The 18,366-nt window shown below is 45.9% G+C and overlaps 1 protein-coding gene across 1 annotated transcript in view; it reads left to right on the top strand.

Moving 5' to 3' along the window:
* Cdh13 (cadherin 13) overlaps positions 1-18,366 on the top strand; it is a 967,076-nt gene that overhangs the window by 922,960 nt on the left and 25,750 nt on the right. The window contains exon 11 of the mRNA XM_051201850.1: positions 10,410-10,552. Within this exon, the coding sequence (XP_051057807.1) occupies positions 10,410-10,552 (143 nt within the window). The remainder of the gene's footprint in view (positions 1-10,409; positions 10,553-18,366) is intronic.

Raw genomic sequence — 18,366 nt, 5'->3', positions numbered from 1 at the left:
ATAGCTGTGAGCTCCATGAAAGCTAAGACTGGAGTGTGGGATCACGGTATCCATTTTCTTAGCATATGCAGCATTCCCTAATGTCTACTGAATACCCATGACCACTGAAACTGGGAGGCAAAGCAGAAATAAGACGGGCCTCTGGGCCATCAAAGAACTCTATCTGCTCAGGAAATGCACAGCTGCTGTGTGTGTCATTTTATAGTGTAAAAACTTGTAGGTCAGAAGGACTGGAGAAGTGTTCTGGCATATGATTGTTAAAACTGTTTTCTTCATTGATATTTTACACTTATTCATTTATTTATTTGTGTGCACACGTGTGTGTATGTGAGTGTGTGTGTGCGTGTGTGTGTGCGTGTGTGTGTGTGTGTGTGTGTGTGTTGAGCATGTGTGGATGCCACAGTACTCATGCAGAGGTCAAAGGACAACTTTGGCGGTCCAGTTCTCTCCTTCTACCATGAAGCTTCCAGAAATTGAACTCAAGACACCTTTACCCTCTAAGCCATATCCTTAGCCCTTGTTTTCTTTTAACTAAGATACATGGCCTTGCCATATGGGACCTACTCTTTATATAGTTTAGGTCAGGCCAGCATAACAAAATATCATATAGAATGGATGGTTTATACCAAGGAAATGATTTTTACATGCTCTTGAGGCTAGAAGATCAAGATCAAGGTTGCAGCCCATTCTTTCCCCCTGCGAGCTCTTTTCATGCATGCTCACAGCTGCTCCTCACTATGTCCAGGTGACATATGCATCAGTGAGGCATAGCAGGCAAGTAACAAAAAGAGCTCTCTTGTTTCTCTTCCTATCAGGACACTAATTCTGTCAGCTCATAGGCTCACACTGACCTCACTTAGCTTACTGCTTCTCTAGAAGACCATCTCCAAATACATTCTGGGATTAAGGTTTCAGTAGCTGAATGGGTAGGGGTGGGTGCCAGGACCTCTGGCCTTCCCTCAGAGCCATATCCTGGCTTATCACCAGTGGAAAGCAGCTTATGAATCTTGTGACCTCTGAGTTTCCTGAACCTCAGAGGTCCTATGAGCTCCCTGAGTCTTATGTGCCCCCCGCATCCCTCAAAAATGGAAAGGTTTGATGGGGGAAATAGCCCCAGCAGTATACAGGGCTGGTATTTGCAAAGGTGGGTGCATGGGATGCTAGTATGTCACATGTCTGCACCATGCATATATCAACCTGCTATAGATAGATTTCCTAACCCACCACCACCATTTCAGACCAAGTCATCTGGCCACGTCTGCTGTGATATGATGTCTGCACAATACCCCATTGTCTGATTAACTAGACATTTTTGATAATAGTCACTTGAATTGTGTATAACTTTTCTCTGATAGGTAGGGATGGGAAGACATGGTTAACACTAGACATTTCTGCTTAAGTGTGAGTGACATTTTGATCTCAGGCCTTCTCTCAGATGGTCACAATATGAATCTGTGTACTCAAGTCTCTGAAAGGTGCTACAGAGAAGGAGTGATCTCACCCCAGCTTTAACCCAGCACTCCTCATTGTCAAGAAATTCCCCTTTATGTTTCATTGGGTTAAACTACTAGAGGAGGAGTTTCTGTATCAAAGAGTGTACAGCTTGGAATATTTTCACTTACTTCCCACTAGAATGTTGGGTTTAGCAGCTTTTTGAACCTGAGATGCCTCCTTCTGAGATCTCCTGAGATGTTAAGTACAATTAGATGAAAAGTTCAAGACAAAAAAAATCATACAATGGTATTCACCTTTTAAGATTATATGTATTCTTTTTGATGGTGTATGTGTCTGTGTGTCAATGTGTCTGTGGCTGAGTGGGTATGTGCACTTGAGTGGCAGTACCTGTGGATGCTAGAAGATGGTGTCAGAGCTAGAGTTACACACTGTTATAAGTGCCCCCAACATGGGTGTTGGAGACTTGACTGGGTCCTCTCTGAAAACAGTGTGCAATCTTAACTATCTCTCCAGTCCATGATAGCCTTTTTAGAAAACTCAAAAGGTCCAGAACCACCTGGGTTCATTCTTGTCAGTCTAGGGAAAGTTGATTGAGTCAGCAAGGATATCTTCTCCTATACTAGACTCCAGACAGAAAGACACAAAAACTAGCCAAATTCTCTTACACAGATGTTCCCAATGGCTCATGGGATACCTAAGTGCCCTGAGATATGTAGCAGATGCTGCATGGTATCAGTAGTAAACACAACTCCTCGTGTAAACTGACAGTCAAAGTTAGGGCTCTAACACATACTTGCTTATTTGACATTAGGACCAAGCCCTAATAGGTCCTGAGGATAGCCAAGAATATGGCAGAGGCACTGTCCTTACTTGGTGTTTGCATTTTAAAGGACATTGCAATGAAAATGTGAATGAATGGCTAGCCACAGGGCCAGTGTGACCATAGCTTCCAGCCACCTTAGTCTCCTCTGGGGGGGATAACTCAGGGGGATGTTCACAGGAGACTGAGTCTCAGTAATACTCATGGGACTGGTTGGGAGGTGACATTTGAGTGGGACCTGAAGCCAGCCCAGGAAAGGAGTGGGACAGAGACTCCCCAGTGGGTATGATATAATATGAACAGCAAAAGAGAATTGCAGGCTTTGAGTGGGAAACAGAATGAGTCAATAGTGGGAAGTGAGCAGGAATCCACCATGGAGCCACAAAGTTTCCCACTGGTCCATGGGCCAATCCTAGAACCTTCTCGCATGTGACATTTAACCCATTCACTCGTCCATTCACAGATTCACCCATTCACAGGTCAAGGTCTCATAAGGACACACAGCCTTGGCTGGTCTGAGCCTGTGTGAAGAGCAGGAATCCCAGCCTCTCTCAGGAGCCCAGAATCTTCTGGACAGGCTGCAATATCAAGCTGTGATGTTGGTGTTAAATGTTAGCTTGCTACAACCTAAAATCACTGAGAAAGGAGTGCCAGTTGAGAGATTGTCTACATCAGGTTGGCCAGAGGCATGTCTGTGGGAAGTGTTTTGATCATTTATTGAGATGGGAAGTTATGCCCTGAATTTGGGTGGCACCATTCCCTAGGCTGTGTCCTGAACTGTATGACTGAAGAAAATTAGCTGCACAGAGCAGCAAGCAGGTAGCATGGGTACCTTGGTTTCCCTCTGCTCTTGACTGTAGATGTCATGTGACCAGCTGTCTCAAACTTCTGCCACTGTGAGTTCCCAGCTGTGATGCACTGGAATCAATAACTACAAGCCAAATAAGTCCCTCTTCCCCTACGTTGCTGTAGGTCTATATGATTTATCACAGTGACATAAATGAAACTAGAACACAGGCAATTAGGACCTTTGACAAAGGCTCCCTGCCTTGCTCCCTGCAAATGCCCTACCACCCCCAGTAGAAGGCTGTGGGAGGTACTGGATGAATTGGGATGAGGGTGCACCTACTATGCATTGCAAGGGAAAACCTTGGAGCCTTCGCATGAACCCCAGCTATGTGTTCCTCCTGAGCCTGATCACTGAAGCCCAGTCACCCCTGACCCTCCAGAGCCCTGCCATGTCCCTACCTCAGTCCTTGTAGCCACCCCCACCCCGGGAGCACAACTTTTGCTGATGACTGCTTAGACCCCATCGTGTTAAGAGAGTGCCACCTCAGCCACACATCCTGCTGGTCCCAACCTCCTCTAGGCAGCCTGCCAAACTGTGTCCACTGACCTTCAGGGCACAGAGCAGGTTCAGCCATCTGTCTTCCAAGATGCCCAGCAGAAGGTGGGCTCCTTAGTGCATTCTGGGAGGTGCTAACCTCTTCTCAGCTTGGTGTCCGATGAGTTCTGAGAATGGGGTATTGTCACAAAGCCATGGGTGTCCATTAATCAACCCATTAAGATCTCAGAACAAAGACAGACCAACATCCATGTTGGCTTCTGACGAATCATCTCCTCTCCCAGGGTACTTTTTGCTTTGAGAGCCTCCCTGAGGAACAGACCTGGCCAGATACCTCCAGGCTGTTAGCAGGGATGAACCTGACCTGCAAGCAGTACAGATTGGGCCTGTATGGAGAGGACTCACCAGGGCCATGTGCTATGGACAGAGGACTATGTCCCTCTGAAACACTGGGAAATAGACCATTCGTGTGTGTGTGTGTGTGTGTGTGTGTGTGTGTGTGTGTGTGTGTGTGTGGGTGTGTGTGTGTGTGTGTCTTTGTGTGTATGTGTGTGTGTCTGTGTGTCTGTCTGTGTGTGTGTGTGTGTGTGTGTATATATACAGACACTCACAGAGGCCAGAAGACTCCAAAGTCCTGCCTTCCCACTTTACCCAGCTCCTCTGCTCCAAGTTACAAATTCAAAGGTAAAAGTCACCAATAGCCCTCATCCAAAGAGGACAGCCAGGAAAAAGGGATAACTCCCAACAAGAACCAAAAGTCAGCCGGGTGGTGGTGGCACACACCTTTAATGCCAGCACTGGTGAAGCAGACGCAGGCAGATCTCTGTGAGTTCAAGGCCAGACTGGTCTACAGAACTAGTTCCAGGACAACCAGGGCTATGACACAAAGAAACCCTGACTTGGGGAAAAAAAAAAAAACTGAAAGGCACTCAGACCAGAGAGGGAAAAACATTAATGAAGATTTCAGAGAAAAAAAATAAGTGAAATAAGTTTATTGTTTTTTTTTAAGTTATTTTTAACCCAACCTCAGGTTCTTCTCATTGTGAACATTGATGGATCGAGGACAGTTGCTTTTACTATCATGTTCCTAGCAGTGTTCTAAGACAACACTCCCAACAAGCTGCACACGGATGAAGTGATTATCTTCCCAAACCACAGGAGCTATATCCAAGGCCTCCCTGACCTTCTGCTATTCGCTGCCTCCTCTGAAAGCATCCACAAGCTCCCCTCTCACCCTCCTCCCTTTGTTGGTTTTCCCTGTCAGGCAGTTGCTTGTCCTGGGTTTCCTTATGATTTGCAAACATTCCTGGCATGGCTCTGAACATCCATCCAGGTGCTGTGACTGGCTGAGGTGGACAGTGTGTTGGTGTCGGTCTGTTTTCTTGGGCTGTTTTTGTCCCTCAGAAATTCCTTGACAACTCCACTGACCAAGAAGAGGCCAAGACTCACAAGATTTAGGGTTTTCAAAATAATTTCAGATACAGCAAGGAATTTCACTTACGCCCCACAAATAGAACATTCAAATGCAGAACAGTCCCATGGGACTCATTCATATCTGTGTTCTTAAGCCTAAAATGTGTCCATCAGAGTGAAATACAACACACACAAATACAGAGGAAAAGAAGGGGGATAGGAGAGAGGGGGAGGGGAATCTGCTGGCATGTTGGCCCATGCCTGCAATCCCAGCAGGATGATGGAGGGTAGCCACTAATTTGAGACTAGCTTTGGCTATGTAGTATGTAGTTAGTTCCAGGCAAGCCTGGACTAGAATATGGGACTCTTTTTCAAAAAAAAAATACATAAATAGATAGATGACTGACAGACCATATATAGAGAAACTCTGTGCACATCACAATTGGGGAGCCAGTGGCATAAAACACCCAGCCCATGTCACCTGCTCTAGACAGACAAAAGCAGGTCTGAGATTGGAAGACAGAAAGTCAGGTTGGAACTACAATTCTGCCATCTAAAAGGACTGCAGGACTTAGACAAGCCCTGATCCACTCTGAACCTTTGCTTCTTTTTCTGCAACATGATGGAATGGTCCATTGGAGGCATCATCTGGGAGAGTATGGATAGTGCTCCCACTTACAGGTTCTTCAGGAAGCAAATACTGAGAACAGAAAACATCCATCACTGTGGCTTATTGTTAGGGAAACTGTTCTCCTGGCCCTGGCCATGGGTGTAATCAAATAACCATTTGTGTACTAATTAATATTCTGTTTCCTTATTGGATATTGGAGTGTGTATTAGTTATTTTTCTTACTGCTGTAACAAACTATCTGACAAAAGCAACTTAAGGAAGGAAGGGTGTGTCTGGCTCATGGTTCAGGGGCACAATCCATCATGGTGTGGTGGCAGGGGTGCCAGGCAGTTGTTCACATTGCGTCTCTAGTCAAGAAGCAGAGATGGGAGCTAGTGCCCAGCTCTCCTTCTCTTTCTTATTTAATCCAGGATCCCAGCACATTAGATGGTGCCATTCATGATCCTAGAGTCGGGTCATCCCTTCTCGGTGCTCCCATTCTGGAAACACCCTCATAGATAGACCCAGATGTGTATCTCCACAGTGATTCCAGATCTGTCAGATTAAGTCAAGAGGAGCCATCATGTGTGGGTCCTATGTCACCCAACTCCTTGTCTTTCCTCTGCTTTGCCTTCCTTGTCCTCTGTGCTGTAATTGTCAGTTCACCCACCCTCTGCTCTCCACACTGCCTGCACCAGGAGCTGGCCCCTGATCCTGGCTGTGCCTTCCAGTGCCGACACCCACACGAGGCCAGGGCTTGGCAAGAACTCAAAGCATGTCCGCAAGGCTACATTACGTACCGAAATGAGCTCTGTTCCTAATTTGATTCTTTTTTTTCCCCCCTGTAACAAGCAAAGTTCACATTACAGATAAATTGCCCGGAAATTTCAATTTAATAAGGCATATGCGTTTTTCAGGTCCAGAAGCACAGAAAACATTTTGCAGGCTGGTATTTTCATACTGAAAGGTTTATTAAAAGGACAGCTTTGAAAATGTCAGAAATTTACATAGTGTGTCTGGCCAGTTGGCTCAAAAGGGCTGATTTAACAAAAGTACTCAAAAGCCATGACGTGAAAGAACCTGCTGCAGGTGGCCTTGAGCTGAGGTCCCCTGTGGGTCATGGAGGAAGTACCTGCCACTCCCAGCTGTCAGCGTGGATCATGTGGGCAGTATTCGCTGGCACAAGTACAGGATTTGGCAGTGTTGAACAATGGAGTAGCCCTTGGCCTCTGTGTCCATTGGATGTATTCTGGCCAAAAGTAGCAAGCAGAACATCAAAGCCACTTAGGGTACAGGCACACACACACACAAGGTGTCCTGAAAGAGGCATCAAATAAAATAGATAAATATAAGAAAACAAACTCAAATGACCCCAAGAAACACAGGTAAATAAATATGGGCAGCTGGTTGTTGTTCTATCATCTATCTATTTCTCTGTCTGTCTGTCTGTCTGTGTGTGTGTGTGTGTGTGTGTGTGTAAGTGTGCCTACAAACATGTACCCATGTGTGTAGATAACAAAGGTTGACATCAGGTGTCTTCTTTCACTGCTCTTCACTTTACTTTTCTAAGACAGGATCTCTTACTGAGCCTGTGGCTCTCCAATCCTGCTGGGCTGGCTTGACAGAGAGCCCCAGAGGTTGTCCTTTCTCCATTTCCCCACCTGCAATGCTGGGCTTAGAGACACACACCACCACACCCAGCTTTTAATGTGGCAGAGGGATCTGAGCTCAGGTCCTCACACTTGTGCAGCAAGTACCTGGCTACTTATTTTATATTTATTATTACATTTAAGTGTGTGTGTGTGTGTGTGGTGTGTGTGTGTAGATAGGCCAGAGGTATTGGAGTCATACATATAGAGTTACAGGCTGGCAGCTGGAGCCGCCTGATGTGGATACTGGGAAACAAACTTGGGTCCTCTGCAAAAACAATAGGTGCTCTTAACTGCTAAACCATCACCCTAGTCCCTATCTGGTTACGTCTCTTTCTGAGACAAGGTCTCATTATACAGTCCTGTCTGGCCTGGAACTTCCTATGTAAACCAAGCTGGCCTCGACGGCACAGGGAGTCACCCACTTTCTGCCTCCCAAGTGCTAGGATGGAAGGAGTGTGCCACCACACCCATCCTCAACCAGGCTACTTTTCAAGCGATAAAAATACGACAGCATAATCTTTCAAAGCCACAGAAGCCCTGACTTTCCTTAGACCCAGAGCATCTCAGGCTACTAACCCCAGAATCTCTATGGCAGTGTGGCATCATTTCATGCCCTGCTCTCAATTTAATGTCTTTGAACACAAAACAGCAAGGCAACCTTGTATTTGCTGCCGAATCACAGCTTCAAAAGACAAAAGGTAAGTGACAGAAAGAAACAAACAGTGCTGCTGGCATGCCAGCCTGGAAAGCTGGATTGCTTAATTCGGTTTTTATTTATGTTATAAACAGAGTTGTGTGATGTGGGCGTAAAATACGGTCCATTTAAAATACTCATTATTTTAAGTCTGTTGAGCCACAAATCATTCCTGGATCCACCGTGAACCTGCCACCTGTAAAATTGTCACCTTTCTTTGTATTTTCCCTCTGCACAACTATTCCCACTGACAGAAAAATAAATGCAGCCAAGCTGAAGGTGTGCTTGGTAGTACACATCTCCAATCCCAGCACTTGGCAAGCCAAGACAGGAAAATATGAGTTTGAGGCCAGCATGGTCTACATAGTAAAACCCTGTTCCAAACACCAAGGGTTGGGCTGAAGTTCAATGGTAGAGTGCTTGCCTGCCATGCACAGCTCCCCAGGTTCCATCTGACAGCTTATCATTCACCAGGTCCTCCGCTTGGTTCTAGGAATAGTACCTAGTCTTTAGCGTGAGGACCAGACAGCATGCTGAGTAAAAGCCAGCCATGGAATCCAGTGTGCCAGCATTGAATTCAGCCTCCACTGTGTCTTAGCTGGGCTATTTTTACCAAGTCGCTAGACTTTGGTTGAGGATCACTGTAACTTCAAAACAAGGTGATGCAGTTCCATTTGAGTTGTCATGAGTCACGGAGACAGAAGTGTATCACTCGGCAAGTGTAGCCCATAGCTAGACAAACATATTGATTCCTCACTTGGTCTAGTCAACTTTAACCTCATCCTCACACCAGAGAGCTTAGACAATCAGTGGCCAAGGTGGCCAATCCACACAGCCCACATTAGGCTGCAGCCAGCAAGGACCTGTGTCAGGTGATAAGTGCCAGCAAGATATCACACAGGGTGACTGAGAGAAGCCATGGGAGTGGGTCTTGAAAAATGGCAGACACCTGTGAGACAATTGGATAAAAGGCTGGTGTGTTAAGGCAGTGTGTTCTTGGTAGTGAGTCCCTTTGTACTAATGCATTCTGAGGTGATCACTAAGGCAGCAGGGGTGTATGGGAACTTCGTTGGCCTGGAGTATCTTTCCATCCATCCCAGCACGGCCACCACTGTGGAAGCATTGTTCCCAGAGCTCTGCAGTGTGGGATAGTCACAGAACCTCACATACAAAGATGCACAGTGGTTTCAGGTCCTAATGAACTATGGGCAGATCCACAGTCTAAAAGCCACCACACTCTCGGGTGTCCTGTGCAGAGCCTGAAACCTGGGGGCTTCTTCACATACACAAACCCTGCCATCCACCATCCCCAACATACTAAAACATCAAAGAGCTGTGCCCTGCTGGCACTGACACACTCACACGTCCTCCAGAACACACCTTGGTTTCTTCATCTGTGAAGGGAGCAATAATAGCACTGAGCCTGCAAGCTCGGTGTGTAGACTGGCAGACACCATGTCAGTGTGCCATGCCATGTAAGGTCCTGGTGCCACACAGAAGACTGCCATGGTAAATAAATACAATTATTATTAAATGGGTGCCATGCCCTGAGGCTGTCACAGGAGAGACAAGACCACAGATCAACCTTGGGTGCTGTTCTTCAGATGGTGCCCACCTTCTTTTTTGAGAGTGTGTCCCACTGTCCAGAGTCTCACAGATTAGGCTAGGATGGTTGGGTTTGAATCCCAGGGCTCCTCCTGTCTCCATCTCCCCAGAGCTGGGATTAAAAACATGTATCACCACTCTGGCTTTTTTTTTTTTTCCGCATGAATTCTATCAATCAAGGTCAAATCACATTCCCAAGTGAGCTATGCCCCCACTCTCTGGTACCCATCTGTAGCCCACGGAACAGAAGCTCCCCTGACTCTGCAGCAGCCCCAGGAGCAGGACCTGTGGCTGCCAGTAAGCATGCTCTGGCCCTCGTAGAAATGATGATGCCTCTGACCCAAGTATTCCCTCATCTGCTTGTCCTCCGCATTTGCGCGTCCTCTCCTTTTCTGACACCACTACCCACTCCTGCCTTGGTTCAAGTGTGGCAACTTCTATGAGGTCACTGGGATTACCCTCGCTCAGAGGCAGTGACTACGCTAAGCATCCATCTTTCTGTCTATCCTTTAAACACAGCACAGCCTCCATCTGCTCGGCAGGAAGTATGCACCAAGGTGTGCCAGCTGAGAATGGCTGTGGCCTCCGTGAAAGCCACCTCCTCCTCTGAGGTCAGCACTACCAGGAAAGGGGGCATGCCTGCCACCTGTGCAGCACAGAGCATGCTCGGAGTGGCTTAACAAATGAGCATCTGGAACTGAAAGGTCTGAGGGTTGAATTAAGCATGGCCTGGCACTGAGCCAAGGAGCCAGGGCCCTATGCTCAGTATTTCTTGATTCTAATTGGAATGCAACCTGATGTTTTTCCCCCCTCAGGTACTCTGTTTACAAGGACCCAGCAGGCTGGCTGAATATTAACCCCATCAATGGAACGGTTGACACCACAGCTGTGTTGGACCGGGAGTCCCCATTTGTCCACAACAGTGTATACACTGCCCTGTTCCTGGCCATCGACAGCGGTGAGTCACCTAGAAAGGGTATCAGAGTGCACTTGTCACTTTCAGCTGTTTTTGCCTTTGTATTATTTTTCTGATACATGTGTGAAGTATTCATGGAGAGGAGGGGCATGAGTGGGAACAGAGAAGCCATTACTACATGTACATTTATCCAGTCAATGGCTAGGGAACGCCAAACAATCACAGTCTTTGTAGAAAGACAAATATGTCCATCCAGGGGTCAGAGAGGAGGCTCACTGTGTCCTCCTGGAGATGGGTCCCAGGTTAGGAATCCATGACAAAGGTTCATCTCACTGCTGTATTCTCACCGGCAAAGGAGTTCTGAGATAGAATGGGAGAGGATATCACTGACCTCAGGTACTGAATTGCACCTATGGATTTGTCCTGCTGTGTTACAGTACCATGGAAAGACATTGGATCCTCCCAGCCAGTCACCACATAAAAACAAAATGCTTCTCCTCCAAAGGCTAAGAATTCAGTATCCCATGCCTGACCCACGTTAGATGCAGGGACATGACAGTGAATTAACTAGGACCTATCTCCTGAAACATGCATGCTCACAGAGCATGTCACACCTCAAGCACTTCCTGTTCTTTAGACATCAGACTGTGAGGCAATGGCAACACAGAGAGAAGCCTTAGGACACAAGATGGCAGCTTGGACCAATCACAGAAGCAAATGAGATCAGGTTCAGAAAATGTCAGGGAGATGTGAGTGCAGAGTTGGTAGGGTTTTCAGTGAACATGTTGCTGGGGTCTCTGTCATGCTGTGTTTCCAAGGTCTTGGTGTCTTGTTCTAAGAACTAAAGAGTGTGCAGGTGGCAGAGCAACAAAAGATTTTATTCAGAAGCAAAAGTGCAGACCAACTCAAGGGAACCTCAGGGTGACAGTCACTCCAGAGCAGTGGGTTATACCCTGGCCTTTCCTTTGAGGGTTCAGAAAGGAGAAGAGTTGATTCAGAGGTAGAATATGGGTGCTTTTGTTTTGAATGGCAGGCTTGGATTATGTGAGACTTTATTAACAGCCATTGGGGCATCTGATTGTACTTTTATTCATGGTCAACCATGCATACATAGGAGGCAGGAAATAGAGGGTTTCCCCTAAAAATTCACTCAGAGGACATGCCTGAAGCCAGTTCAGTGCCCCTAGTTGGAGATATATTTCAGAACATGTTTGGCTACAAAAGGGAAGCTACCAAGAGTTTCTAAGGAACTATAGGTTGAGTGACCAAGTGAGTTTGTTTATAGAGGAGGTAGGTGTGTGTGCAGCTCAATACAGGTAAGGGTCATAGGTTTCTGAATGCATTGTTAGAAAAGGGGTGAATGTGTGTATGTATGTGCGTGTGCATGTATGTGGCATGTGTGTGCTGCATATGTGTGTGTATCTGTGTGTGTATGTGTATATATGTACATCTATGTGGCACATGCATTTATGGTACATACATGTTATGGTGTGTTCATTGTGTGCATGAGCATGTACTTCTGTATATGTGCAGTGTGTGTGCATATGTGTGTGTAAATGGAATCTCAGATTACTAAGCTTTCCCTACACTTGCCTACCTCAGGCTGGTCCCAGGGGGGCAGGAATCAGAGTTGGGGCTAAGCTGAGATGTCTCTGTATCAAATACACACAAAATTTCTCTTCCTGTTTTCTGTACAGTTTTGGTTTTTTTAGAATTAAAGACTGGATTTTGAGTCTTCCTATGTCAGGAGTGTTTATAGGCTTTTTACACTTGCCCATTGTACTTAGCAACAAGGTGTGAACTAAGAACTTTCAACCCATTTCTCCATGCTGGGAACCCATGCATGAACCAAATGTGAGGACATACATGGTACAAATGAGTCATGGGTGGCACACAATAGGCAAGTGAACCCAGCCCTTGAGCCACTTAAAATGTCAGAGTTCGAAAGGAGAGAAGCATGGGAGTCAGAAAAGGAGAGGCTCAAGTGTCTCTATTGCAAGTGGCTGTGAAGAGGTCAGTTTGATGGCTTTTGGAAAGTCATAGATGCAAAATATCCCAAATGATGGGCAGTGAGATGCCTTGGTGAGTAAAGGTGATTGCCGCCAAGCCTGACAACCTGAGTTCCATCCCTAGGAACCATGCAGTAGGAGAGTACTGGCTTCTGCAAGCTGCCCTCTGACCTCCACATGAGAGCCATGGCATGCACATGCCTACATCCATCAACAAACACATACAAATGAGTAAATAGTAATAAGTTAAGTTAAAAAGGAAGTATGTTAAATGGCCAAAAGACCCTGAGTCCTTGAGATGGAATTACTGTGCTGAACCTACCAAGTCACCAACAGCCAGAGCAGACATTGAGAAGAGGTCCTCGTGTCTGGGGAGCTCATGACTCAGACTTGTAAACTGACAGTCCTTTTAAGGGTCATTCCTGTTCTAAGCCCAGAAGGGTCCCTCCTCCATCCTGGGATCAAGGGATATCATGAGAGATCGAGTGGGACATTCTAGTAGCCCTTGAGAGAATGAGTCAGTGAGAGTTGGGTCATGTGGCAGGCTATAAGTGTACAAAGATGAGAAGGGAAAACTGAACAGCCACCAGACTGTTACTTGATGGGACCCAGGCCCCACTGTACACCAAGCAGCCATCACAGTGTCTACCTCAGGGCTGTGCAGGGGGTCATGTGAGCAGTTGTAGAGTGGTAGACTTAGGCTTGATTCTGTCACTCCCAGAACAAGCTGCTGTAGAAAGATAATTCCCAATGCTAAACTGGAAGGTTGGACAGAATAAGGGTTTATTCAGCTTATAGTTCAGGTTACAGTTCATCATAGCAAGAATATCACAGTGGGGGCATTTGAAACAGTTAATCACATCTTATCAACCATCAAGAGCAGAAAGAAACAAAAGCATGCATGTATGCTTGCTTGCTATCTAGCTTTCTCCGTTCTTAAACAGGTCAGGAGCCCCTGCCTAGGGAATGGTGCCACCCACAGTGGACTAGGTCTCCACATACTTAACAGCCAAGACAATCAGTCCCTCACAGATATGCCCACAGACCAAACCAATCTAGACAGTTCCTCAATTAAAAGGCTCTTCTAGGTTATATCAAGTTGACAGCTCAAACCAACCATCACAGTACAGCATTCATTACACCTTAGAAGAAGGTTAACACGTGGGAAGTTGAGATACTAATATAGACAAACTAGGCTGTGAATCATAAAACAGAGAAAGACCTAGGATTCCCAGCCTAGAGACCAGACAAGGAGCTGATTTTAGGAAACCAGTTCCATTTGACTTTGGGGTAATTGTTGCATGATGTCTCTCAAGATGCTTGCAGTAAAGGGAGGGACAGTCAGCAAAGCCTGTTTCACATGCTACATAAACAAGGTATAGCAATGATGGACAGCACCATGACATTGCAGTTTCAGGCTCTGAACTATGTGTAAACATCTGAACATGACATATTGGAATGAAAAGGTCACAAAGAAACCCATTGGCCTGTACAATTAATACACACCAATTTTAATTTTGTTTTAGATTTATTTTACCTGTATGAGCATTTTGCCTACATGTACATTTGTGCACCATGTGCATGCCAAGGGCCTGCAGAGGTCAGAAGAAAGCATCAGATCCCCTGGAAGTGGAGTTACAGATGGTAGTAAGCATCATGTGGGTGCTGGGAAGTGAACTCAGGTTCTTTAACTGCTGAACCACCTCTTCTGACACTAATTTTAAAAATGTTTTGACTAAAGTATCCAGAGGCTGGCGAGATGATTCAGTGGGTAAAAGTGCTTGCTGCCAAGTCTGGGGAACTGAGTTCAATCCCAGGGACTCATACAGTAGAAGGAGAAAACAACTTCTGTAAGTTGTCTTCTGACTTCCACACATGCACTGTGGCAGACACATGTACACACACATGTACATGAACACACACATCCACACTCAAGTGCGTGCACTCACACACACACACACACACACACACACACACCACTCATACATGCACATAGGTATATGCACACATCTACAAGTGTAATCTTTAAAAATTTAATATCCAGAATAACAGTTTCCAGTGTGGAAGTGTAGCTCAGAAATACAGCTCATGCTTAGCACACAGGAGGTCCTAGGTTCAATCCCCACCCCCACAACAAAAGATAAAAGATTCCCATTAGGACATCAGTTTCTTTGGCTTCTTCCATCCTCAACACTGCTGGAATTTTCTTGGTGGCTGAGGAGCTGTCTGGATTCTAGGGGCACCATATGTTTCTGCAGAGGAGTGTGGTCTCAAAGTGCACACAGGGCACCCGGAAGGCCTGTTGAACCCTGTGACTCAGTTTTCATGTAAACCAAGGAGGTTTGTTCTTGCTTTGGGGCATTGTCATTCTGGCCCCAGAAGAAGCCAACTGTACTTTGCTCAGTATTAGTTGCACTGCACAGGGTGGGGTTCAGGTAAATAGAGAGACTGATGCTCCTGCACCCCAGAAAAGCCCAGCCTGCTGTGGACTCCCACCTCCGTCTCTCAATTCTAACATCAGATAAGGAAATTCAAAATCTGTTGTCACAGATGTTTCCAGAAGATAGCAATGTCCCCAGACGTTTGAGCAGAAAGCAGGTTGGGATTAATCACTACACAGCACTGTTGTGAGGGCTGGCCATACAAACAGAGCCCTGAAGAGTTAGAGCAGGAAGGGCTCCCCCACCTGGCATAGGCCTCGTCAGGCAGAGGGAGTTGTGTGCAAAGGCTGCTTTGACACTTGCTGGAGACTTCTCTCTGGGTATTAGGATTATCTGGGGGAAACCAATTTATCTGGCACACTAACAGGTGTCTCAGCTTTATCCAAAGTGAACATTTATGTTTATTAATTTTCTACAAATTCAATTTATTTGATGGAAGGAAAGAATAAGTAAGGATCTTGTCATTTAACGCCAGGAAAGCTAAATCTCCAAAGTTTATTTTCTGTAGACTAAGAGTCACTCCAGGATTTTTACCAAAACACAGTGACAAGATGCCAGGCTTTGGGAAGTGCCAGGTAGGATATATGTAGCCTTGCTGCAAAACTAGAAAGTTCCAGCAACACCCACAACTTTGTTGTAACCGCATCAGACTACAGACACAGCCAAGTCAAAGAAACTACAACATGAGAGAGGAGGAAGCTAAGGCAGTGAATGACAAAGGACTTGTGGATCTGATTCTGGGTTATAGCCATCCATCCCCTGACCCCGACCCCAGGAGTGAGGGAGAGAAACCAGAAACACTTGAGAGAGTCAGATGGAGCCCGAGGGAGGAGGACCACATTTCAAACTTAAGAGTCTTTTCCACCATGGATTTCCTTTTCTGCCTGTTTTTAAATTTTTATTCACGTGCATGCACACAGGATTGAATATGGATGTGAACAAATGCATGGGTGCCCACAGAGACCAGAAGAGGGTGTTGGACTACCTGAAACTAGAGTCACAGGAGGTTGTGAGCTCCCCCACCCCACCCCCCGTGTGGGTGTTGGGAACTGAACTCAAGTCCTCTGCAAGAGCAGCAAGCACTCTTTAACCATTGAGCTGTCTCTCCAGCCACCATCTCAATGGACTTTCAAAACCTCCTGTGGCCTCATAGGAAATGAGAGACTAACTAGGGGAGGCCAACTAACTTCTCATCTAAGACACCTGTCTGGTTTTGGAGGTACCAGAAGGGAGAGGTGTGATGGGCTGCTCTCTGTGGTCCAGAGGAGCTGTGGCTTTTGAAGCCTTCAGGAGCAGGGCTGCCCTACGCTGCCAGGCAAACTCCAGGTGGGCCATGCATAGCACCAGAGGCATGCTAGATTTGACCACAACTAGTTAGACTAGAGACAACTAGTTAGAAGCCCAGCTTCATCCCCAGCACTACAGGAGAAGCAGGGCCTCATTCCGTCTGGGGAAAATTGACAGCAGGAAATGGCCAATTTGCTCCTATACATAATGTTCAACTCATAATCTAAAATAGTGGTTCTTAACCCCTTCGGGAGTCAAATGACCCTTTCATAGGGGCTGCCTAAGACCATCAGAGAACACAGATGTTTATATTGCAATTCATAACAGGAGCAAAATTACAGTTAAGAAGTAACAATGGAAATAATTTTATGGTTGGATGTCACCACAGCATGAGGAAGTATAGAAAAGGGTCACAGCATTAGGAAGGTTGAGAACCACTGATCTAACATATTACTGAACGTGCAGAGAAGAAAGAATGTGTAACTGAAAGTCAATGGGAAAGGCAGACTCATGGAGATCTAGATACTTGCATGTTCAAGTCACTGGAGTAAAGAAACCCTGCGCCCAGCATTTGGGATGTGTAAGAAATAGTCAAAAGGCTGTCAAGAACTGAGCTGCATCAACTTCCTGAGAACACATTTAACCTCAGAATGAGGATGTGTGACACGAAGCTATGGAAAACACCTGCCACGAAGCACAAGGAACAAAGAATGGGAGACACGTGAGACATTAGTGAGGTGTATTCAGTACTCTTCTAATCATTCTCTCCACATACCTGACATGAACTTAGTGGAAAATTAGCTTGAGAGGGTGTGGACCATCATGGGGGCAGACATAGTGGTGGGCAACTCTATGACTGTGGAAGTGAACAGTCACCGCTTGCCAGTCTCTCGCCATCCCAGAAGGCAAAGGACTCGGGATGGAAAGAGGCCAGAACCCGAAGACAACCCCCCACCCCAAGAGACTCATTTCCTCCCACTACACCCCGCCTTTGAAAGGTTCAACAACCTCCAAAAACACCGCCACAGGCTGGGAACTAGGTGTTCAAACACATGAGTCTTTCGTGGACACTTCACATCCAAACAGTAATGGGATGTGCACTCAACTGGAATCACGGGACAGGACATGATGTTGGTCGGGGCAACTGTTGAAGATATAATCAGACACTTCCCCAAACTGAAGGAAGACATCCAAGAAAACCACAGAGAGGGCACACTTGAAGGAAACATATTCCAGGACATCACAGTCCAACTGAACAAGATTAAATAAATGGGGAAAAAATGTTCAAAGCAATCTGGGAATAAAACAGAAGCTCATCATCGAAGCCCAGGCTTAGCATTTCCTCCCCTCATACAAAACTAAAAATAGTGTGTTAGTTAAGTTTTCCATTTCTGGGAAGAAATACCTTTCACGAGCAACAAAAGGGAAGAAAGGTTTACTGGGCTTAAGGGACATAACCTGTCATGACGAGAGGGAATGGCAGCCAGAGAATGAGGCATTCACACATATACACACACAGAGATAGATGGACAAATAAGTAATTTAGAATTTTAAGTGATCTGGGAAGAAATCAAATAATCTTAAACAGTCCAATGTTTATGAGGGAAGAAAATCAGTGTTTAAATCCTCCCAGCTAAGCAAACCTCAACCCCAGATGGTTGCTGTGTGTTTCCAAACATTTGAGACAGAAGAGTACCAACCTCACAGACACTCTTCCAGAAAAGAGAGAGAAGGGACTCTTAGCAACTGTTTTTATGAGAACATGTTTTCTCTAAAACATGGCAAAATCTTGCAAAACAATTAAAATTGCAAACCAATCTCATAAGCACTAAGTTTAAAATCCTTAAAATATTAATAAGCCTAAGAGAAATTACCAAATCATCCTAAAAGTGGCATTTGAGATGGTTACATACTCGGGGCTGGAGAGACGACTCGGCAGTTCAGAGCTCTTGCTGCTCTTGCAGGGGACCTCCGCTCAGTTTCCAGCACCCAGATGTACCTGTATTTCCAGCTCTAGGGGATACAACGCCCCCTCTGTCTTCTTCAGGCATTACACTCAGGTGCAAGTGGAGAAATGGGGGATGGAGAGACAGGGGATGGGGAAGGAGAAAGCAAAGAA

The sequence above is a fragment of the Phodopus roborovskii genome, unplaced genomic scaffold (assembly GCF_943737965.1).
Source record: "Phodopus roborovskii unplaced genomic scaffold, PHOROB, whole genome shotgun sequence".
NCBI classification, from domain to species: Eukaryota; Metazoa; Chordata; class Mammalia; order Rodentia; family Cricetidae; genus Phodopus; species Phodopus roborovskii.
The sequence above is the reverse complement of the archived record's forward strand: the minus strand, read 5'-3'. Positions and strand labels throughout refer to the sequence as shown.